Genomic DNA, 25,177 nt, shown 5'->3' with positions numbered 1-25,177 from the left:
AGTGTGAAACATAGTGCTTTACCTGGATTTTCTGGAGCCAGATGGGGAGGGGGAAACTGAGGCAGACGTCGATCGGGAATGAGATCTGGAGAGAGACCGAGACAAGGACCTAGATCGGGAACTGGAGCCGCTATAGCTGCTGGCACTGCCACTGATGCTGCCACTTATAGTCCGCCTGCAACACAGATCAAAAGAAACCATTCTCATCTGATTCTACTCAGCAATAAAGCAAGGTTGGCTTTTTGTGCATTTGACCAATGGTGAGAAAGAGGCTTCCAATGCAGTTATTTACAAACACTGACTGACACTAGATCATACAGCAGAGAATTCTGTCTTGTCAATCAAACAGATTTCCCTGTCCTGGCCACGCAGCCCCACTTCTCAACAGCAGATATTTCGTGAAAGACTGAATGATGCTGGTTAGAGCCGGACACAGAACAGCACCTCTGTCCTGTCCTATTGCATCAGTAGCAAATGTTTCCTAAAAACAAACGTGTAAAGTGCACAAGATTGTGGGGCTGGCTTGTAGTGTGAACTACAGAAATATCAAACTCATCTCTTGTTACTTAAAGTTTGGGGTGATGAGCTAATTGGAACCGATCTTCTAAATTATCACATTAGGGACAGTTTATTTCCTTTTCCTTCTGCGAACGCTGACACCCATAACAGTCACGTAAGGGATCACGCAGTGTCTAAGGACTCCTAAGAGTAACCTGTTCCAGTAAAGGAACCATTACCCACTTTTCTAAGGGGAGAGGAATCCTAGCAACCAATCTTCACGTTTAGAGACAGAAGTAACTCAAACTTTCCAGTACTGTTCTCTAGTCACTATTAAGGAACAAGGGGAACAGCTCCATTCAAAGCTAAGAATTGACCTAGGAAGCTTGTCATTGAAAGGAAAATAGAATTAGGGCATAGGACTTTATTTGTATTGATTTAAAACACCAGGATCTAGGAAAACTATTGTTTGCCCTCAAAGGACACATCAATTTAGCGAGGTCTGAGGGAAGTTCCACATTTTTGGAGTCACATTTTCTTCTGGGTTGGCGCAGTAGAAATCTTCTCTTAAATCTATTCAAGCATCTGGTGCAGGCCAGTACCCAACTCCGCAGCCCCAAGTCTTTCCCTCCCTTTACTTCACTATGGAGCATGACCCTCTGGATTAAATGTAGCTCTGAGCTTCCTCAATGGCTGGACTAACCAATCAGCTGCTCTACGATGTGTTTTCCCTATAATATGAGAGTTTCCTATTGATGCAATTCAAGGATTCCACCTGCTGTTCTCATTCAACAGGTCTCTAGAGGGATCAGCCTGGGTTTTTTATTGCACGCAAGTAATACGTTCTCCTCCTTTTCCGATTCCCCTGCTATCCCAGGGAACAGATTTCTCCTTTGAGTCAGAGTGAGTTCTTGGCTAATTCATCAATTAGCAATTACCCAACTCTCCATTTGTACACATGATCAAATCCCTCTGCCCAGGTTCTCCTACCTCCTGGGTGGAGTCCTCGTTTGACGTTCCTTCCTTCTCGCCTCTCTATTATCCCCTGGTTTGGCTGGCTCTGGTGCAGCTGTTACAACTTTAGTCAATGGTGGTGGGACTGGAAGGGCAGCTACTTTCTTCACAGACTTCTCACTGCAAAGTTAAAATGGAGTTTTGATACTCTCGCGTATGATCAAACACCACGGGCATGTAACACGGGGATTTTCAGAAGCAACATATTTCCCACTACTGAAACATTATACAATTCCTGTTACCATGGCCTTTTGGAAAAGTCAACGTACACCATATCTCTCAGAAATATTCTGACACTACAAAGCCCCTTAACGAGGGCAGTTTATTGCATTCTAATATGAAAGTTTTTTTTAAAGAGATCAGCTATTATATAAACAGTCAGTGTTCTGGTGACAACCTACTCCAGCAGTTTACAGTTCCACAAGTTCCCCTTGGAATTAGTATAATACACAGGTATCTGAAACAAACATCTCCTTACAAGTTTTGGGTCAGACTTTAAAGTTAGACACACACAACTAACTTGTGTGCAAATAACTGATTCATTTACCTGTAGTGGACGTTTGCATGCTAAGGTTGGTGCAAATGCATGCATCCGTTTGTGCATGCCTCATTTTGAAACTCTGATCCTAGACTTTTAGTCTTGCATTTTACAGTGTGCAGTGGTATATTATCACAAAAATAGTATACTTGTCCATTGCCTTTAAGCTTTTATACTGAACATACCAAACAGGAAAGGGGTCATTTACATGCTCAGTATACAGCAGAGAAACATTCCCCAGGATAACCACGTGTACTATGTTAGTGTGACAGAAGTGTGTGAAATACGAAATACGAAATACAGGCCTATTAAAAAGAGCACGAGGGGTGACATAAGCTAAACAAATATTTAAGTTTACATAGCTATTGTGCTTGTGTTAATTCACGCTCAACATTGCAAAACAGACACATCTTAACTGCATACAGCTATATTTCCTCTCGCTAGTTTAATGATGTGTGTAATACACACTAGCTTTAGTCACATGCTTTGTATCACAGACACCCTTCTACAAGAGTGTCATTCAGATTTCATATCTGTACACACCCAATTTACAAATCAGTGTGTGTGTACATATGTACCATTTACATACACCCATACACGTAGCTTGTGTACATGAACTATTCATACAATTGAGGGACGGGCTTTTTGCAACCCTACCCCTATGAGATAACTAAGAGAACACAATTAATCAAAGACTTAAACACAAGTGTCAATCAATATAAATAACATTCTGTATTTACAGTTTTCAGCAGGGTGGTTGATTTCAGAACCGAAGATCAGGATCACATCCCGGGACCCTTTAAGGGCCAAGGTGAAAGTACAGTTCTAGGGCTGTCCTACACCATTTCTTCCAAGCAGACAAGAAGTCTTACCCTTTTCCAGCAGGTGGTGCAGGCTCCCCTTTAGCTTTCACAAGCGCTTTGTGTGGAGATGGTGTTGGGGAAGGAGAAGGGGAAGATGAGAAGGATCGCGACCTGGACAGTTTAAAAAAAAAAAAGATTAGCTCTGGGAGGAAGAGAAGGGGTACATCATTCAACTCCGTCCCTGGGATTGCAGAAAGGTTCTCTCCCTTGTGGTCTCCAGGCATTTCAGGCGTGTGGAGTACCCTCTTCTTATTTGTACCTTCTCCTTCCCTGGGTTAGGTGGCTGTATTGCACTGGCTACTTCTAGTGGGACTAAACTTGTTCTCTTAGTGTCATACCTGCCCTCCGCTCTAGATACCCGTACGGGAGATAGGATTTCTGAGGGAAAACTGGATGTTAGCCAGAAAGTGAGTAGCTCTAAGCTATTCCATATTAATGTTTGGGTCTAAGCCCTCTGTACTCCATCACAGACTTCAGGTCCACAGGCAGGAAAGAGAGAAACTAGAGACTAGATCATGCTTGCAAGTGTGAATTCTATTTCAAGTCCTACGGATTCCTGCTCTGGCCCAGACACTCTAAATGCGATCTACAGTCACTTAGATAGGAGCAAAGAAAGGGGATGGCTCAAGCACTTGCAATTTCCTGACATGTTAGGGGAACAATCAAGCGGAGTATATCAGAGTCAAGAGAGCCAAGTGCAGAAGTTATTTCCTGGACTGGCACTGACAGAGTCAAGTGACTTGCTAGTACCATGGGGTGCTACAACTGACAATGATTGCAGCTCATCTGAGTCACCTTACTACCAGGATTGAAAGTCTCTTGCAGCCTAACACTTCCCAGGGCCCGAAGATTAGTTTGTTTACACAACTTTTCCTTTAGATACCAAATGATCTTGGGAATACAGCTGGGAGTTTCATCACTTCCTCGCACAGTAGCAGCAGCCACGTTAAACGTGTCAGACTGATTGGTACTGTACAGGACGGCAGTGTTCTGCAACAAACAGAGGATGAAGCACAGGGGAGGAAAAAGTGAATTCCCCTTTCCTCCCGCTCTCTCTAGTGCTTGTGTCTACAGAGCAATTCCTTAATTGGGTGAGGAAGCTGGCTCAAGTGACACACTTGTATTTTCAGTTCAATCCACTCTGAGGTTACGTACGATTTCAACCCTAATGAGGTGCTCAGGGTGGGAGCAATTCCTCTTACTATTTTCATTCCTGATTTGGGGAACTATCCTGGCCCTCAGCCAGTTTATGCAGTTGGCAAACTAATAAATATGCCGGCATTCTAACAGCACTAAGGCACAGAAGTGTCATTTCCAAATATCAAAACATCTTTAAGACAAATATACACGGGCTGGTTCCTGTCAAAGACATTAATTCCTCTTCTTTAAAGGGAAATTCCAGTGCAGGATGAAAGAGAGTAATACATAAAATAATAATAATAATACCACCTAGCTCTGATATAGCACTTTTTATCAGCAGATCTCAATGCATTTCACAATCTTTAATGTATTCCTCCTCCTAACACCCCTGTAAAGAGCTAATCATTGAAAAACTCAGGGGCCTGATTTTCGAAGCCTGGCATATGCAACTGCACAATTACCACAACTGGACCGGAAAACCAGATATTTGCATGCACAAATGTACTGACAGACATAACTGGCCATCTGATTTCACAAATACCTAATCACAGATGCAACCCCAGAAACTGTGTGTGCGCACAATGGGTGTACAGTTGCAAACCCACAGTGCAGAAGAGGCAGACTTTTAAACAGCAAATAAAAAAAATAGTCTTATATGATGCAGAGTAGGGCTAAATCAGCTTCTCTATTTAAAAACGGTGTGTGTGTGTGTGGGGGGGGAACATTTTAAAAATGGTTTATTATCACTCTATCATTTAAAAAGTTGGTTAATTTAAACAGTAACTTAACCAATTAACATTAATAAGTTATAGAATCTAGTTAACAACTTTGCAAGACTTTCATTTCCAGGTCTTTTGAACAGTGAAAATGATTCTTTCGGACCTACTGTGTATGACCGGGAGGTACAGAAAGTATCAGTGGGAAAGAAGCAATAAACAGCAGCATCCACAGAGAGAACACCAGGCCCATCCACTGAATGGAGCTATTTGGTGAGAAAATTTTAAACACTCTTTTGAAATAGAGGCAGCACATGGTGTGTAATTATTCCAGTATTTTAGTTCCCAGTAATTATCTTTATATGCTGATCTTGCTATTTAAGATCATCATTGGTTTGACTATTTTTGTTTCAGATACTGGTTTTGTATCTGCTTTTAATACCTGAGTAACACAAAGAAAAGATTTTAAAACTAAGCACCCTATTTATTTATTTTGGTGAGTAGAAGAAAGTTGCAGCTGTTGCGTTAGAAGCCAGAGAAACAGTACCTGGATCTGCTGCCTGAGAAAGAACTGTGTCTGGAAGAGTGACTAGAGTAGGAGCTGTAGGAAGAGGATCTGGAACGAGACCGTGAAGAACCAGAACCAGAATAGGAGGATGAGCGAGAAGACGACCTGGAAGAAAAAGATTAACAACTCATTTTGGGGAAAACAAATTTTTCATTTTCAGTGCTCAGTTTTAGGGACTCTCCTGAACATCATTCAAACCTCCCATCCCATCTTCAAGACCAATCCAGGGGCATATTACTCTATAGATCTATAATCTCTCTCCCTGCACCCCACACCCTTCATTTCCTCCTTCGATGGAGAGAGCTCTCTTGCCACCACCACACCAGCCATCTGGAACAGGCTGACCACCTTCCTCTGCCTGAGCGACTCTCCATCCCTTTTTGGAAAAAGGCAGCTCAGAATCCAGCTCTTCTATGTGGTCTTCAACCATGTCACCACCAGCTTGTTCCCCGGTGGGCCAGGATGGCCTGACCACTGCTGATGTGAGTGGGGGGGAGGAATCCAGAGAACGCAGCAGTTCTTAAGACAAAAGGTATGTTGGGATTTATTTTACCAGCGTTTTATACCTGTTTCAGACCCAAATCATATCAGTGTGGCGCGCTTTGTGTGTCTCAAGTCGCTTGAGGCCCCTTTTCTTTTTGGGAACCCAAAGTTCAAGTCTTTAAAGGGAGGCAGGCGCAAGTCTGTGCCCAAACTCTCCCTGATTCAGTACCTGCTTTCTATGGGGCTGTTCCGTCCTCTACGGCTCTGACTGACCCTGCTCCTGGGCTCCACAGTCTCCATGCTCCAAGCTTTTATCAGACTCTCCGTCAGCCGTGAGAGCACACCCTTCCTATCGCCAACCCTCCCGCTGCTACCCCTGGAGTGAGCTAGGTTTGATTTATATAGGCCACAGACCCCACCCGCCAGGAGCCTTTGCAAGGATTAGTGATTAGAGCCAGCTGAACCTCATTCAGTTCTAATTTCCTGGGGTAGTCCACTACTTGCAGCTGCTTCTTGGAAGACTTCCCCTTGCTCCCAATGACAATTCACTGTTGCAACCCACTAAGCTGTAACTAGGGTGACCAGATGTCCCAATTTTATAGGGACAGTCCCGATTTTTGGGTCTCTCTCTTATATAGGCTCCTGTTACCCCCCACTCCATCCTGATTTTTCACATTTGCTGTCTGGTCACCCTAGCTGTAACCCATGTGCCCCACACCAGCATTTACAATGACCAGTGCTCCAAGCCTCTCCTCTCCTGTTACCACCTGCTTGCACCCCATGCCAACTGCTATATAGGTCTAGGAACGGTACATGAGAATATTAAATTGTGCTCTAACAGACCAGCAAGACTCCCAAGTGCCTGTTGAAATGGCTGCTATATTGGACAGGTAACCATATCACAGGGATAATCCAAGGGAGGCTCACATGTTAGCTCTCCCTCCGTCTCCCCTGCTTCCATTTACCTGGAAGAACCAGAGGCAGATGCCGATGATGCAGAGGTTTTCCGGCGTCTGCGCGCACGGCTGGGAGAGGCAGACATTCCAAGTTTCTTCTTAGGTGACTTGGATCGGCGCCATGGATCCTTCCATTCATCTGCTCTCTTGGACTGAGAGCTGGTGGTTGTAGTTGTCTCCTTTTCCTTCTTTGGTGGCTCAGGCTGACGGCTGGAAAATACACATGTTTTTAACTACCTGGGATTCTCCCACATGTATAAATATCTTCCAAGTGGTAATACAACGTAAAACTTGATGGCAGGGGAGACATTCATTTCTCAGGTTCATCTGTTTCACGGCTGCAGCCCCAGGCTCAGTCCGACAGGACTTTTGTACAGCAATTACACAGAACGCGGATCATTTAGGACAGGTATGCAGAGCAGCATTAGGCTTTTGTTCCATCCCTCCATATAGCATTACTGTCCGTTTCCAATGTCACTCTTTGATATACGCAAGGTGAGTGGTGGACATGGTGATAAACCATGACTTGACCTAGGTTTTCACACTGCGTCCATCACCATATCTGAGCATCTGACCGTGACACTCTGCATTTATTCCTGAGACTTTGCTGCCCACTGCAGGGCCTGTTATTTGTATTTTGATAGCCCTGGCTGCCACTGTTAGGGACTGAATTGTCATTTTGTTAGATCTAATACAGATGCATAGTATGAGTCAGTTCTTGCTCCAAAGGGCTTACAATCTAAACCAACAAATCAGAGGACAGAAGAAAGGAGGCATTAGCCTCTGTTTACAGATGGGAAATAGAGGCACAAAGGGTATGGCTACGCTGCAATTAAAATCCCACAGCTGGCCTGTGCCAGCTGACTTGGGCTGGCAGAGCTCAGGCTGTAGGGCTGTTTAATTGCAGTGTAGACGCCCGGGCTCAGGCTGGAGCCCAGGCTCTAGGACCTACGAGGTGGGAGGGTCTCAGAGTTCTGGCTGCAGCCCGAGTGGAACTAAACAGTCCCGCAGCCCAAGTCAGCTGGCATGGGCCAGCCGCGGGTGTCTAACTGCAGTGTAGACACACCAAAAGTGACTTGCCCCAAGGTCCCACGTGAAGTCTGTTGGCCCAGTTGTCTCCCAGGGGGCTTGGGGAGATATCAAGGTGATGCTGGTTGTGTGTAATCTCCGGTGTAAAATCTACCACTTCATAACTGAATTTAGTCTACCAAGAATCTTATTTTAAACTGTCCAGGGACTGCTATATCTCAGAGACCAAGGTACCAAGATTACCAAGGATCTCAACTCAAGGGTGTTTCACCCTTCTACAGCATTTTAACCCCCACTCAAGAGCTTTTTGAAAGAAACCGCCCTCCAAATTCTCAAAAGACACAAAGTCACTGACTCCAGGTTCTGTTTCATCAGAGACAGCACCTCCTCCACACTACGCACTGAGCATGAGCTTGGACTGAGTACACCCAAGAAAGCATACACCTATTGCCTAGACAGATACAGTGTTTTCTCCCTGCTTACACTTCCTGGAGAGGGTTTTTGCCTGGGAAAAAAAAAATCACAACAGGAAGCCTGGTTTCCGTATATGCTTCAGTTATTGACTCAGCAGTGAGCATACAACCAGGCAAATGCCAAGGGGGAAATGATACTTCTGTGAGGGCATTTCCATGGTTAGTCTTTCCTCAAGAGCTACCTGCTTACTCAACATATAGCAACACCCGGCAAACTGGTTCAACTCTCTACTATCAACCAGTCCTGGCTCTGGTCCAGTTAATATCCTGCAGGGATATCTGACAGCCAGCATTCAAAACTATGCTAACAGGCTACAAAAACTCTTACCAGATTATGGACGTTCCTGTTTCTCAGGTGTACTTTAGCCCACGCTTGTTCAACAGCTACATCTCAACTATACCCGGCCTTTCTTTAAATGAAAGCCGTTCCTGTTATTGAGGCTGGTAGCCCATGTGACCTACCCTGCTGTGTTTTCAAGTGGATTTACACACATGCAAGACGCCATGTAGTCCATGGTGTTGTTGGCATGTAGGCAGCGAAGAGAAATAAAAGAAGCCAACTCTTAGCTGCTTCAAGAGGGTTTCTGACTCATTTCAGTCTGCTGCTGGCACGTGATGTGAAGAAAGATGGTCACAGCAGGGAAAGACTCTAGGTGCACAGTGACTGGTGAATGGAGAGGAAGCAATCAGAGACAGGGTCGTTTGCATGGGGTTTTAGGCATATTTGATCTAAGCTTCAGAGTGTCGTGCAGCTTTGTGTCTCAGAGATACCACGGAATGGGAACTACATGTCAGCATGAACCCTGACCATGCACTTTGATAGTAATGCCTCTCTCCAGTATACCACCCGCCTAAAGGTGCTCTGTGTCTATGAACTAGCTCTGTATCCTAGACATGTGGACATTAATGTGTTCACTACTGAAACATCCAGCATGACAATGCTTCTGTTCCACTAGCAAAAGACTTTCATGATTAGGGGGTTTGTTCCGCTCCAATGGAAATCTGTGTGCCAACTATTAATGCTCCATCTTGCTGCTTTGCTGCTGGGGATAGGGTGAAAGACAATCGAGGGTGGCTCATACTTCTTGTTAAGCCATAATTCAGTTAACCAATTAATCAATCTGTGGATTCTTTCAGATTAGCCCTATTCAAAATGAAAAGCACCTGGAAAGCAGAATGTACTTCATTTGCATTTACAGTGCATGGATCTTAACGTAGTACATGAGGTCCTCTACAGTATCTTTCAGTTTGTAGTACTGAAAGAAATAGGATTTATTCATCAATATAAATGTTCAAGAAAATCTATTCTCCCCCTACCAAAGTGAAGCTCCTGCTGAGGCGGAACTCAGAGGTTGTTTAGAAGCACACAGCCAAGTGCCAGTATAATAACTCAGTTTAAGAAGTCTGTTCCAACTGATGCTGCACGAGGTTATTAAGGAACCAGGACAGAATTAACCAAATTGGAATTTGGCCAGGACATAAAAGGAAAAACCCCCCTTTTGCAAAAAAGCATCCTGAAATCTCAAGTAGCCAGGGCCTCAATTTTCTACCTGATCCGAAATATAAAACCTCTAAGTAAAGAAGCACCCTGGGAAGCCTCAATGTACAGATTAGAAGGCCCCTTCATTCTTTTTCAGTAAGGAATTGACTTCAGGTAGATTGTTATCAGGCACTCCAACCAATGTAAGAGTGCTTATACAAGGTGGCTGCTCAGATTTAACTAAATCAATTTCTAAGCTGAGTTAAATTAGGACAGCTGTCCAGAGAAGACAAGGCCTGAGAAACAGGTGAACCTAAGTCAGACAAGGTGGGGGAAATAACATCTTTTTTTGGCGGTGAGCGACAAGCTTTTGAGCTTACATAGAGCTCATCTTCGAGTCTTGGCCCTGGTCTATACTGCAGACTTAGGTGGGTCTAACTACATCGCTCGGGGCTAGCCTGCACCGCTGTAGCATATAGTGAAGATCTATCTACACCAAGAGGAGAAGTTCTCCTGTTGGCATAGGGACTCCACCTCCCTGAGAGGGGGCAGCTGTGTTGATGGGAGAAGCCCTCCCATGGACATAGCACTTTCTACACCAGGGGTTAGGTTGCCATAACTATATCGCTCAGGGTGTGGATTTTTCATGCCCCTGAGCGATGTAGTTATACTGACATAAGTTGGTAGCGTAAACCAAGCCTCGGGGGTGATACGGTGTGTGTGTCTTATCATTTTTCAGTCTGAGTTCAATTGAGTGCATAGCGATTGTCTGGTTTCACCCACCTAGTTGCTATTGGGGCATTTAGTGCACTGGATGAGGTACACCACAAGTTGTGATAGGTATGTGTAGGACTCACAGATCTTGAAAGGTGTTGTGTGGAGTGTGTGTTAGTCACTGTAGCAGTGGAGATATGCCTGCAGGTTTTGCAGCTGTTGTTCTGGCAGTGTCTGGTGGCAATTTGAGCTGGTGTGTCCTGGTCTGTGGGGAGCTTGCTTGTGATGATGAGCTTGGAGAGGTTGGGGGCTTGTTTGAAGGCCAGAAGAGGGGGCTAAGGGAAGATTTCTTTCAGGATGGGGTCTTCATCGAGTATGGGTTGAAGTAGTTTGATGATACCCAGTATGGGTTCCAGTGTGTGTGTGCGCGGGGAGGAGGTGCCAACTATGGGTGTGCGGTTGGAGGAGGTTTTATTTCTGCATTGAAGCACATTCTCTTGGGATATTTGGGTGGCCTGTTGCATGATGCGATCAACTTCTTTGGTGAAGTGTCCCTGTTTGGTGAAGGCGGTTTTGAGTGTGTTAAGGTGTATCTCGGACTTTCTCCTTGGAGTGCCTGGCTGTAGATAGCCGATCTCTTGGTGTGTTTAGGGTAGTTACTGGATCTATGAAAGCAGATGTGGTGATCGTGGGTTTCTTGTATGTAGTTGTCTGTAGAGTTCCATTGTTGAAGTGGATCGTGGTGTCCAGGAAGTTGATGCTGGTGTGGCAGTGTTCCAGAGAGTTGAATGTAGGGGCGGTGGTCGTTGAATTTGTGGCGGAAATCTATGCGGGAGTTTAGGTTGTTGGTCCAGAGGATGAAAATATCATTGATGTCTCTCAGGTATATCATTAGTTTTGTGGAGCATTTGTGAACCTAAGTAGCAGTCAGGGTCACCTGTTTGGAGTTCACCGCTCAGCTGCATTCAGAGAGCTAAATAACAATAGGGAACAAACCTGCACTGCCTGGGGGATGGACTAGAACCAGATGTCGTAATAGGTTTTTCCCAGCTCTAATTTCTATTAATCCCTAAAGTGAGTAGATGTCAGCTGTAGAAACCAGAAGAGACATTAATTTGGAATTTCAAATTGTGGTGATCAAGAAAAGGAATCAGGCTGAGCTTGGCTTTGCCAGGGAAAGAACAGGGAATAAAGCTAACTAAGCTGGAAATGCAGTCATACTGTAGATCACCACTGCACACAGCTTAATCGGCAGCTATCGAGCAATCCACTGCTAGGACTTTGTCATTTCACTCCACGAGGAAATTAAAAGAGGAAGTCTGACCTCATACCAAGTTCTCCTCTCAGTGTATTTATGCAAATTACCATAAACATTTCTAATCTATGGCCAGGAAAATAACCTTAGAGAAAGTGCTTCCTTCCCCTCCCTCACATGTGACGACAGTCTACCACAGGTAATGCAATCTTATCACACAATACCGAGTGATGTCAGTGCAGCTTCAGGGCTATTGTTCTGAAGTATACCTATATTTTCATTTTTGAAAGAGGAAACTCCATCTTTATTATTTGAAAAGAATTATTTTCTAGCAGGAAGGTAAACTTTTGAAGTGGCATTGACATCAGCACACATTCTCCAGCAATGTACAATGGAATTTTACAGCAGGAAATAAAAACCAAGGACTGTTTGGAAGTATTTGTCTGAACAGCCATTAAGATTTAGTAACTTAAAAAAATATATAAAATTAAGCTCTGTATATATGTGTATTACCCGATTTTCAAGTCTCTTAGTATGCTATGGGAGATTAATGACTTCAAATTTGGTGATTTGCATGTGCAATTACCCAGTTCGGGCACAGGTGTGAAAGTCTGGTCCTTGCAGTGCTATCAATTATAAATGTTAATGTGCCATTGAAATGGATGAGGACAGCTTGCATCTCTTGGAGCATTTCAGGCCAAGACAGAACTACATTCATCATGTTTGGAAGCTTTTCTTCAAAAGCACAAAGGACAAACTTTAAAATTCAATAAAGCAGATGCTTTCATTCTGTAGAATCTGAATCTCTCACCAAGACTGGAATAAATATGTCTAGGAAACAGGACCTGTCTTGCAGGCTGAGTATTTGACATGTTATAGCTACAGCCTTCTCTGTTGCGGGGGTACAAGTGAAAGTGTCTAGTCACTCTGCGCCTCATTCTTTACAGTAATTTTATCAGAGCGGCACACATTCTTTCTAGTAATTCCAGCTTTGAACAACTACTAAGAGAAGAATGTACTCCCTTAGGTCCACATTCAAGTCACACAAGTTACTTGCTGATCCCAGCTTATGTTCACAAAATCTTTCGTTTTTTTGTGTGAAAGTGGTGGACAAGCCTGCATAAGTAGGAAGGCTTTACAGGGATGCTAAACTTTAACAAAAGCTACAGTCAATAGAAGCGTTTTAACTGAAACCTTTAAAAAGTTTCATTAATTCTAAAAAAAAAATTTCTCTGCAGCAACATTGCAGCAGTGTGCTAGTGCACGAACTTGACCATGAGGCAGACTTAATAAAACTGACACTGACTAGCCGGTTTTCTGTGCCTAGGCTAAATTATAAAGTGTCAGAGAAAACAAACAGGAACAAGGACACATTTTATAAATTATCATTAATATTTTACATTTGTCAAAAATGTGAGATTTTTAAAATGGAGTGGTTAGAAGTTTTTAATCTAGCAGTGCTTTAACACGGCAGCTAAGATTACTCATAAAACAAAAAGGAATGTTAGATGCAAACAGCAGCCAGTCACTCAATTTTGTATTTTAGGATAAAATCCTATTACTGACTACAATAAAATATTGTACTGCATTTCTGAGATAATACCAGCTGTTATAATACACAGTATCTACCCAGAAAGGACACAAAAGCAATTGAAATCAAACAGCAATACAGTTGGTTAACCAAGACCTATTAGGAAAGATGACACTGATCGAGGAGCACTGAAAATTATGAACCCGTCTTGTTGAATGTCAGCTCTGACAGGTTGCAACGGCATATGTCTCACAATCCTGAATCACACTCAGTTTGCATTGCTTTATTTTGAACCACTCCCTTCCGGGATCAGCCCTATTCGAACACTTTCCAGTTTGCAAACTGTGGGTGACCAGATGCAACTGCACTGGTTGGTTCTAAACGCAGAAAGTTATACTATTCTCTAATGCACCCACCAGAGAGAGTAACCTTCACGATACAAGTTATTTTCATCTTGAATCACAAACTAGTTCAAGATTTCCATAAATGTACAAATACATTCGTATTTTTGGGGGGTGATAACTGATACTGAAAAAAACTCAGGGATTTTTTTTGGAGGGGGTGGTGTGGGAAGCTGGGTGGAGGATTTAATTTTTGGCCCTGCAGTACTGAGAAAATTGATATGAAAAGCAAAAGGACACCAGGAGAAATCTATGGCCAGCAGCATTAAGGACAATAAGGAGTTTTTAAAGATACTAGGAACTAAAAGAATCCTGACAATGGTATTGGGTCATTACTAGATGGAAATGGTAGAATTATCATAATGCAGAGAAGGCAAAAGTGTTCAATAAATATTTCTGTCCTGTATTTGGAAAAAGCAGATTATATAGTCATGCCATATATGATGACATTCTTTCCAGTCCACTAGTATCTCAGTAGAATATTAAACAGCAGCTACAAAAAAGTTAAACATTTTAAAATCAGCAGGTCCAGATAACTTGCATCCAAGAGTTTTAAAAGAGCTGGCTTAGGAGCTTGCTGGACTGTTGATGTTGATTTTCAGTAAGTCTGGAACTGGGAGACGTTCCAGAAGACTGGAAGAAAGCTAATAATTTAAAAGAGTGAATGAGATAAGCCTGTATAATTATAGGCCTGTCAGCCTGATGTTGATCCTGGGAAAGATAACGGAGCAGCTGATACAGGACTTGATTAATAAAGGATTAAAGAAGGGTAATATAAATTAATGCCAATTAACATGGGTTGTGGAAAATGAATTTTGTCAAACTAACTTGATTTTTTTTTTTTTTTTAAACGAGACTACAAGTTTGGTTGATTAAAGGTAACAGTGCTGATACTTCTGTAAGACATTTGACTTGATAGTGGATGACATTTTAATTAACAAATAGAAAGACAAAATGAACATGACACACACTACATGGATTAAAAGTTGGCTAACTGACTGGTTTCAAAATGTAATTGTAAATGGGGAATCATCATTGAACAGGTATTTCTACTGGGGTCCCGCAGGGATTGGTTCTTGGCCATACTCTGTTTAACATTTATATTAATGAGCCGAAAGAAAACATAAAATCATCACTGCTCAAGTTTGCAGATGACACGAAAACTGGAGGACTGGTAAACAATGAAGAGGACAAGTCACTGGTCCAGCATGATCTGGATGGCTTGGTAAGACTGGCTCAATCAAACAGTATATGTTTTAATACAGTTAAATGTAAATGTCTACATCTGGGAACAAAGAATGTAGGCCATGCTTACAGGGTGAGGGACTCTATCCTGGGAAGCAGTGACTAACAAAGATTTGGGAGTTGTGTTGGATAATCAGCTGAACATGAGTCCCAGAGTGACATGCTATGGCCAAAAGAGCTATGGCAATCTTTGGATGCATAAAAAGGAGAATCTCGAGAAGGAGCAGAGAGGTTATTTTCCCTCTGTATTTGGCACTGGTGCACCCGCTGCTGGAATCCTGTGTCCAGTTCTGGTGCCCACAATTCAAGCAGGATGTTGATAAATTGGAGAGGGGTCAGAGAAGAGCCACGAGAATGATTAAAGCATTAGAAAACCTGCCTTATAGTGATTAAGCTCCTTAAGTCTATCTATCAGAGAGGTAGCTGTGTTAGTCTGGATCTGTAAAAGCAGCAGAGTCCTGTGGCACCTTATAGACTAACAGACGTTTTGCATGCATCCGACGAAGTGGGTATTCACCCACGAAAGCTCATGCTCCAAAACGTCTCTTAGTCTATAAGGTGCCACAGGACTCTTTGCTGCTTTTAAGTCTATCTATTAAGCTTAACAAAGGAGGTGGTTAAGGGGTGACTTGATTACAATCTACAAGTACTTACGGGGGGAACAAATATTTAACAATAGGTTCTTGAATCTAGCAGAGGAAGGTCTAACATGATCCAATGGCTGGAAGTTGAAGCTAGACAAATTCAGACTGGAAATAAGGTGTAAATATTTTAATGGTGAGAATTATTAACCACTGGAACAATTTACCAATGGTCATGGGAGATTCTCCATCAGTGGCAACTTTTAAATCAATTTAAGAAAAACACTTAATTGCTCTGCTCTAGGAATTATTTTGGGGCAGTTCTCTGACCTGTGCTGTACAGGAGATCAGACTGGATGATCACAATAGCCCCTTCTGGTGCCTTGGACTCTAAGAGGACATCATTCAATATTCGCTTTTACTATCCGTTTTAGAAAAAATCCCCAGTGGTGAAGACTGATGTAACGATTCTCAGCAGCATCTCCATTCACAACTACTACCTTTACTGCGAGGGGGCCACTGCACCAGACTCCAATATACTTGAAGTGTCATATTTGTTTTTACATTTCTGGCTGTTTGATCTTCAAATCCTCTTCCATCCCTTCTCAATTTCCATCTTACATTCTGCTGGTCATAGTTTCTGTTCTGTTCTATTGGCTTCCTTTAGGGAAACTCCTGTGTTAACGCACTGAATGCCATTTACTAGTAATTATAGTTGTCCTTGGTACACCTATGGAAAAGATCCTTACTATTTCAATAGTTGCATCATGCTTTCTGGCATGGTCTCTGTGGAACTGGGCTTTCTGAGCTCTTTAGTCACTAATGAGCCAAGGAGAATTATTCACGTTCCAGCTGGAAATGGGAATCTGTTTATTATGCAATGTCCGGCTTCACAGCTGCAGTGCCTGCCAGAGAGCTACCTGATGATTACCTGCATGAGGAATTTCACACGAACCTAGAACGCCAATAGTCTTCCACATCAAAAAGCCACGTGACAGAGGGAGGCATTGAATATCAGCAGCCAAGAACTACGAAAGAGGCTGGAATTGCCAATGGGTTGTGATTTAACACATTAGGGAAAGCACAAGAGTCTATAAATAAACTAAGAGGACAGAATTACTTCCTCTATGAGGGAGAGGCATTCAGGTTAAAGATGAAGCAATTGCTAAGATGTTACATATTAAACTTTGTAAATGGTTTATTCATAGAATGGTAACATTAGAAATCAGTTCTATAAATAGCACTGAGTTATTTGTATGTAATGGAGGTAGGGAGTTGGTGAATTCTTATTGTGGCAGTATCACTAGGCACGAGGTAGAGTTTAAAGGGCTGGCAAAAATGTGTCAATTGAGCAAATTTATATAAATATGTTTCAGATTAGAACCACACTTTAAATGTGTGTTGCAAACAGCAGTACACTGTAGCAATGTCCACAGGGGCTGTTATGTTACTGCACCGCAAGCTAGTGTGCTGTAGTCACACACTGGCCTGCCAAGCAGTAATCGTCTGTGTAAACAATCCCTAGGATTTAAACAGCAGCTTCCTTTATTTTATTTGGTTTCCTGCCTTTCTCTTTCTACTTCCAATAAACCCAAGCCCTTGTAAATGTAACAGAGCTAGTGGCTCAAGAGTAGAGTCCAAACAGCAGAAACTGGGGATCTGACTGCTTACATAAGAGTACTTCTAACATGCAGGAGTCTTCAATTGGAGCATCATCTCCATTGGAAACAAGATAAAGAGATTCTCAGACACCAGCTTACTGTTAAATATTCCTATTGCTTCACTCCAAATACGTTACCTTATAAAACAGTTACCACCCTTCATTTGACGGTTTATGTCAGATTTTAAAGCATTAAATTTTACATCTATACTATGTGCAACAATGTAAACAGCACAATAACCACTTCATTTCTAGCATTTGGGGAGGTGATTTGTTTTTTGGATTTAAACCAACCTACAAACAAAGCCAACACAAGTTCCTGTTTGGTTTCCCCCATAACTTCTAGTAGAACCTTTGCTTGACCTTTATCTATGTATTTCTTGTAATTACTGGCTGAGACAGGAGTGGGTCTGAACGAGTAGATTTGTCAATCAACAGTTCCTAGAAACAGATATTGAGCCAAAAGCAATCAGATTATTGGAACCCTTTGGATCAGTGTGCTTTGTACCAGATGAAAATAAGGCCAGGAACACCCTCAGCTTCCCCTGCTGTATTTCTTTATTTATCAGATACAGACCTATCTTCTGGTTTAAGGAGTCAATATGTAGTTCACAGATCACTGTGAACCAGGAGAGGTTGTTCGCTGGGAAAAATTAAATCCATAAAGTGTGTAAAGATCAAGAAGAGTACCACAAGACCATGAGCCTAACCCTCCTGCTACGGTGATAGTGTCCACTATGCAGACCCATGAACGGTTTTGAGGAGGCGGTTAATTGAACTGAAGGTTGGTGAAGAGTGCCAGAGTTATCTCCTGCAAGTCCTTGGTGAAAGTTTCTCCATGCTGTCCTACCCCTGATTTGGGGCAAAACTGCCTCTAGCGCCACAGAAGGTAGTTTAGTCTCCATGGCACCATTCAGCCTGTGTCTCACATCTGTGCCCATGGGCACGGTTATTAGATCAGTCATGACAAACAAGACCAACACTGGCATTTTGGAAGAGAGGTAATCAACTTGCATCATGAGTCAAACAATTATAGATGACAAGATCTTTGCCATCACTGACCTAGTGCAAATGTGAACCAGCAGCCTAAGATGAACGAGTGGCAACTGAGGTAATTAAACTGCATATTTATATTCACTACTTCTAACATCTGTGTTTTAACTGCAGTTTTTTACATTAATATAACCATATTGATAAGACACTTGAACACTTAGTATTTATTAGGGATAGTAGAAAGATTCTTAATAAAATGTTTTCCTGTTGGAAAATGGGATTTCATTTAAAAATACATCAACATTTTCTATCAGAAAAACCTAAAAGTGTTTCATTTTGGGTTGGGTCGACATTAATCTCTGCACCTACTTGAATCACAGCAGTACTGTGTGGGAGTTGTAGTTCTGGGTCACTCATGGTCTCTATTCACCCCTAGAGGCCCAGCTCCTCAGATGGACTAACTCTCCCATGATGCACTGCACTCTCTATGACCGAGCCACATGGAGAGACTGCAGTGCATCGCAGGAGATGCAGTTCTGGGTCCCTCAGGCATCCATTTCCCCCATGAGCCTTGCTCCTTGACTACATCTCCCACCTATTTCCTAAATATTTCAACATTTCTGAATTGAAGTTTTATTGAACTTTTAATTTTGCAAACGGTTTTGATATTTTATTTTTTCCCTGACATAGGATGAAAACAGGTGTTGCAATATCAGAATTTCCCAAGGGATGAAAATTCCATTCCCCCCTCCCCCGCTCAACTCTAATATTTACATAGTGCTTTACAGTTAATCCAAACCCACTTGAGTTATTGTAAGCAGTAATTTAGTTGACAGATTGGGAAACAGAAACATAGGAATTCCCATGCAGGATCTAGTACTCTGTCTCTGATTGTGGCTAGCACTAGAGGTTTCAGAGGAAGGTGCAAGAAACCCTGCAACTGGCAGATCTGAGTAACCAGCCCCTCCCCACAGGGAAATCTCATCCTAATTCATAACGGAGATTGGCTTAATCCCTGAAAATTGAGGCTTTACATGTCTTCCAATCCCCTTTTTGTTTTTAGTATTAACTAGAACACTGGATATTTTTGTTATTTTTAAAAATGCCCAATCCATCCTGGATTCTTGCCAAGAGTCATTTGCCAAGGCCACAGAAGGAGCCGATGTCAATGCTTCCATGTCCTGTGCTCAGCCAGCTAGACTTCTGAGAGGCACATTAAACTCAGTTACCGTGGCTCTGGACTCCACAGCTCTACGCAGTCTAGGTACATCCCAAAGACACCTTGAACACTTCCACCCAGAAGTTCTCTTCTCTATGCACAGCCTGCAATGGTGAATGCCCTTGAAGCTCTAATCAGATGTTGCTTTAGCTCCATTTACTGGCTGGCAAAGCATATTCCCCCTATGGTCAGTGCACATCCCTTGGAACTACTGCTTTTCCTACTTAGGGCAGCAGACAATAGAGCTCCGAAGAGCATACATCCCCTCTCCCTGCTTGGTGCATCTCTGGTTAATCCACAGTACCAAACAAAACCAAGCACCAATAAAGGAGCACATACCTTGGCGGCTGCGGTGACCTAGGTTTTGGTTTTTCTTTTTCCTTTTCACGTTCCCTCTCTCTGTCCCGGTCTCGATCTCTGTCCCGGTCTCTGTGCTGTCTGTCTTTTTCATCTCTCTTCACTCGCTCCCTCTCTCTCTCCCACTCTTCTTTCCTTCGCTGGCGTTCCTTGTCACGCTCCCGTTCCCTCTCTCGTTCTCTCTCTCTCTGTCGTCGCTCCCGCTCCCGTTCTCTCTCTCGTTCCCGCTCCCGTTCCCGCTGTCGGTTCTCTCTTTCCCTTTCCCGTTCTCTCTCTCTTTCCTTGTATAAATAAAACAAAACAAGACAAGACACTTTTACATCACTTCCATGGTTACATCTCCTCACTAATGAAAGTGTGAGGTTTTAAAGTCTCAAATTGGAAACAATTATACTAGCTCGCCAAAGTTACAGCAGGGCATCAGGGGGACAACTGGAGTTTGTGTTTGCCATAATGTTTCAAAATTACTTAGGAGCTGTATAAAGACATAAAACACAGCATCAGGTTCATCTAACTTCACTGAAGGCAACAGAGCCATCAATGATGAACATGGTCAATTATCTAGAAGGCTTCCCTTGAGAAGAAAGTAATATGCATGGAGCTGTTCACCTATCTTAGGGAGACGGTCACATTGCCTCACATTGCTACTTTGTCCCATTAGCAATTTCTGAATTTTGCAAATGAGCATAATATAAAAAAATGGGATGATACAGTATTAAAAATTGCACTAAGGACTGGCCACTTTTCTAATCTGAACATCACAGAACTCTTAGAGTGTTCTTTAAGTTTACAGGAAAAAAACAGCTACTGCTGTTCTTTTGTATAACAAATACAGCTGAAAATCTTAGCATCGGGCAAAATTAGTTCTCATTACCAATGTGTCCCAAGGCACTGCAGTCTGTGACCTGGCAACAGGTGCCAATATAGCCTTTGGAATACAGAACAGAAAAAAGAATGTTTTCAATGAAAACACTCTGGGTACGTCTACACTACGGGATTATTCCGATTTTACATAAACCGGTTTAGCAAAACAGATTGTACAAAATCGAGTGCGCGCGGCCACACTAAACACATTAAATCGGTGGTGTGCGTCCACGGTCCGAGGCTAGCGTTGACTTCTGGAGCGTTGCACTGTGGGTAGCTATTCCGTAGCTATCCCATAGTTCCCGCAGCCTCCCCCGCCCCTTGGAATTTCCGGGTTGAGATCCCAGTGCCTGATGGGGCAAAAATCATTGTCGCGGGTGGTTCTGGGTAAATGTCGTCAGTCACTCCTTCCTCTGGGAAAGCAACGGGTGGCGATGCAGTCCGAAATCAAAATAAAAAAAGAGCTCCAGCAATGGCGTCTGTGTGGAGATTTTTTAAAAATGATTTTGAATTTCGTCTTCTGTAACGGAGCACTGATAGAACAGATTTGCCTGATTTGCCTGCCCTTACTGCGATCACATCCACATGGTCCATGCTGGAGCTCTTTTTTTATTTTGATTTCGGACTGCATCGCCACCCGTTCTGATCGGAGCTCCACGCTGGGCAAACAGGAAATATTCAAAAGTTCGCGGGGCTTTTCCTGTCTACCTGGCCACTGCATCCGAGTTCAGATTCCTGTCCAGAGCGGTCAGTGGTGCACTGTGGGATACCGCCCGGAGGCCAATACCGTCGATTTGCGGCCACACTAACCCTAATCTGATATGGTAATACCGATAACTAGCGCTACTCCTCTCGTTAGGGAGGAGTACAGAAACCGGTTTAAAGAGCCCTTTATATCGATATAAAGGGCCTCTTAGTGTGGACGGGTGTGGCGTTAAATCGGTTTTACACTCCTTAAACCGGTTTAAATGCGTAGTGTAGACCAGGCCTCTGACCTTTCATTCTATAAGCAAGTCGGCTGCAACAACGTAACAAGGAGATTCCCCTTGGATTCTAGCGGCAGACCAGTCAAAGCTGCTGCCTCCCTCATCTCAATGCAAAGTGACCACTGTCACTGCAAAGCCCAATTATAGTAACGGGTATTACGTTTCTTAAATACCCATTTATCCTGGTGAGTCTCTACTTGTGTACATAACACACATGCCCAAATCCATCCATCTCTTTCTGTCCCAGTGGACAATGCTCTTGCAGACTGGTCTTCATTCAAATCCCTCCCTTAGACTCACTTCTTTGCAAGGTCCCCAAACACTACCTCCATCTGTCAAATGCCTTCTCCACCCCCAGAGGTAAGTGACAAAGGATACCAAACTAACTCCTTCAGCTGGGTTGTGCCACTAAGTTCTTCTGCCTTATCTAAAAGAGAGTGTGAACTCAGCAGGACAGGGACAGTATTTTTGTCTTGTTCAGTGCTCTGCACATTACCAGAACTTAAATAAATAATTAATGATTGAATCGTTTTAGAGATTAAGGAAAAGTGTTGTGCCAAAAGAGGAAAAAAAAAATCTAATGCCAACATATGTCCTATATGGTAATTGAAAACAAATGTATGTGAAGGACCTGGAGGAAGAGAGAGTGCAAAGCTTAGGAAAGGGTGCATGTTACCTTACTTACTCTGTAGTTACGATATGGGTCTGGATCTGTGTATTGCACCCTAAAGTTCTCATATTGCCCACCACGCCAGAACCGTTCTATTTCATAATCATAATAGGGATCTGTATAGGAATCAAGCCTATATTGAGAAAGGGGAGAAGATTAAACAGGAAAATATCATTTGCACATTAGGAAAATTGTTGCATTTATAAATGAAAATGCTAAGCATATTGACAGGGAAAAATATTCAGAGATTAATTACTGTATAAAATGGTTCACATACATATCTGGGGAGAGGTTCAGAAAGCCTCTAAATATTACAATAAAACAAAACTTAGAAAAGCACGTTCTCATAATTCTGCTCTCAGTTCAACTGGGGTGAATCTAGAGTAACTTCATTTGATTTCTACAGAGGCTACTTCGTATATATGTATGTTGGTGTAACAGAGCACAATTCCCCCCCATCCATTTAGAGTTTAGCATATTTCCTCCCCAGTGCACAAGTGCAGCTCCCATCAAGGGAGGTTACCCATGGACATGGAAAGTAGGGCAGACCCTGGAGTCTCCTACCGCTGTGTCCGCAGAGGTGATGTGTATATGACACTTGTGAATGTACCAGGAACAAGCATGTTGGCAGAGCTTTCTAGTGAGAGAAAAATATGCCACATGCAGACACTTTCCTTATGGGGCGAAGAGTCTAAAAGCCACCAGTCCTCTAGTATGCAAAGCTTCCTCTGTTAGAACAGCTTTACTAATACTATCTGGTATCTTTATGGCATGTACCCAATAATAACTAATCCTTGCAAATTAGATGGCAGGTAGCAAGTATTATACTCATTGTACAGATGAGAAAATGGGTAAAGAGTTTACTCCAGGGGGAATTCTGCGCCACCGTGTACACGCAGAATTCATGTTCCCCAGCAAATTCTTTTTTCTTTTCAGAAAACATTCTGCCGGGGAGGTGCTGCAATTACACTTTTCACATACCAGGAGCTGCTGTTGCACCAGAAGAGGGCAGCTGACTCAGGGCCAGAGCAGCCAGCCATGGAGCGAGAGGAAGAGAGGCTGCTTTCCTCACGGTACCCTGTCCGCAAGGCCAGATGAGGCGGCAAAGGATATGCTTCGAGCAGTGCAAAGGCTGGGGGAGTCGGGGTAACGGAGAAGTTGAGGGAAAGGGAAGTAATTGCTGGGCCAGAGTCTGGGAGTGAACCTGGAGGGTTGTTGGGTGTGGCTGGGAGAAGTATGGAACGGGGGTTTTTTTTCCCACGGAGGGAGGAGAAGGAATTGTTAGGGAGTTGCGGAGCCTCCCCCATGCTGACCCCTAATTGTACTTTAAATGAATTACTACTAAAAGTTCTGTTATAATATGCCTAGTAAGGAATGTATTTGTCAAAAAATATTTCTTGAATCTTTTTTGCCGTTACAGACATACATGCTGGCAGATATTTCTCAATAAATTACAAAAATAATTGAAATGGACGTGATTATATTGTGTTATTTTTGCAAATAAGATATGCAGAATTTTAAAATATTATGCACTGAATTTTAAATTTTTTAGTGCTGAATTCCCCCCCGGCGTAAGGGTTCAAGTAACTTCCAAGGCCACAGGAGGAAGCGGCAAAGCCAAGATTAGAAATCAAGAGCTCTGTCTTCCAATCCCATACTCAGCTTAGTAGCCCGTACTGAAAGATAGGAAGGGTAACACTACCACCACCACCACCACCGACACCCCTCCGTAGAATATAAGTGGCCAAAAAGCTAGGGCAGAGTGAGATCTGAGTGCTATCCTGCGAGCCAAGTTATTATATGTATTTATTTCAACACTTCTACATATCTTAAGATTTCCACATTTCTGCTTGAAGATGCTGATGACATTATATATATATATAAAATGAGAGAGAGGAGATACACCTATCTCCTAGAACTGGAAGGGACCCTGAAAGGTCATTGAGTCCAGCCCCCTGTCTTCACTAGCAGGACCAAGTACTGATTTTGCCCCAGATCCCTAAGTGCCCCCCTCAAGCACTGAACTCACAACCCTGGGTTTAGCAGGCCAATGCTCAAACCACTGAGCTATCCCTCCCCCCCAAACCTATAATACAGCTCCAAATTACAGGTACCAGGTACTGAATTCAGTTCTAGATTCTTGCACCGCTAGCAGAGAACAGGTTCAGTGACTCATGGTTTTCAGGAACAAAAACAGAAAGGAATTTTAAACTATATCAAAGGAGAAATTGACTTTTCAACCCAGCCCCACCCACTCCACTCCCTTCCCTGTAAGGTATTTATGTAAATTTGTATTTATAGAAACATACACCACTGTTTTGCCTTCTAGGTGTATTTATAAAATTAAGGACATAACTTCAAATTTTATAATCTGCTACCAACAACTGGCAGCATCCAAAAATAAAAATATATACAAACAATTGATCAGCTGCAGCCAACTTTGTGACAATTGTCTGTAGCCTAAGAAATTTGAAAAAGTGAAACAGAAAAAAATTAAAGGAACATTTAAATTTTCTTACAGAAAATGTTGGGACAGTACTGAAATCAGAAAAAAACTACTTACCCATAGTTAACATTTTCTTTGACGTCCACCTCCCTATAATTTTTTAAAAGAGAAAAAAAATCATGAACTATTTAGCCATCTTTGTATGTCACAAAACAATCAAGCTATCAATGTTATGATCTAAATATTCAATAGTTAGGACGTGCTGCAATATGTTACTTGACTCTTGCAATGATTAAGGGCTTACAAATTGCTGACATTTTCCAACTTAAATTTAATGGCTCAACATACAAAGCTTGCTAAGGAGAAAAAGTTGTTTCTTATATCAATCTGGTTACACAGAACTGTTCCTCTGGAATTTCCTGAATGAACTGGATGATCACTTTTTCAGGACTCAATTCATACTAGATTTATAAATTCTGTTCAACTCTGCTGCACAC

At 42.6% G+C, this 25,177-nt stretch overlaps 1 protein-coding gene across 6 annotated transcripts in view; it reads right to left on the bottom strand.

Moving 5' to 3' along the window:
- Positions 1-25,177, bottom strand: part of ZC3H18 (zinc finger CCCH-type containing 18) — a 61,368-nt gene that overhangs the window by 10,522 nt on the left and 25,669 nt on the right. For 4 of the 6 annotated variants that reach the window (XM_039503566.1, XM_039503569.1, XM_039503568.1 and 1 more), the window contains exons 7-14: positions 24,798-24,830; positions 22,241-22,367; positions 19,697-19,995; positions 6,786-6,986; positions 5,317-5,442; positions 2,923-3,024; positions 1,489-1,632; positions 23-175 (exon numbers count right to left, since the gene is read on the bottom strand). In XM_039503566.1, coding sequence (XP_039359500.1) covers positions 23-175; positions 1,489-1,632; positions 2,923-3,024; positions 5,317-5,442; positions 6,786-6,986; positions 19,697-19,995; positions 22,241-22,367; positions 24,798-24,830 — 1,185 coding nt within the window. The remainder of the gene's footprint in view (positions 1-22; positions 176-1,488; positions 1,633-2,922; positions 3,025-5,316; positions 5,443-6,785; positions 6,987-19,696; positions 19,996-22,240; positions 22,368-24,797; positions 24,831-25,177) is intronic. The other 2 variants (XM_039503570.1, XM_039503571.1) reach the window with 2 other exon arrangements.

The sequence above is a fragment of the Mauremys reevesii genome, linkage group 16 (assembly GCF_016161935.1).
Source record: "Mauremys reevesii isolate NIE-2019 linkage group 16, ASM1616193v1, whole genome shotgun sequence".
Lineage (NCBI taxonomy): Eukaryota > Metazoa > Chordata > Testudines > Geoemydidae > Mauremys > Mauremys reevesii.
Note: the sequence above shows the minus strand (reverse complement) of the source record. Positions and strands in the feature narration are given on the sequence as shown.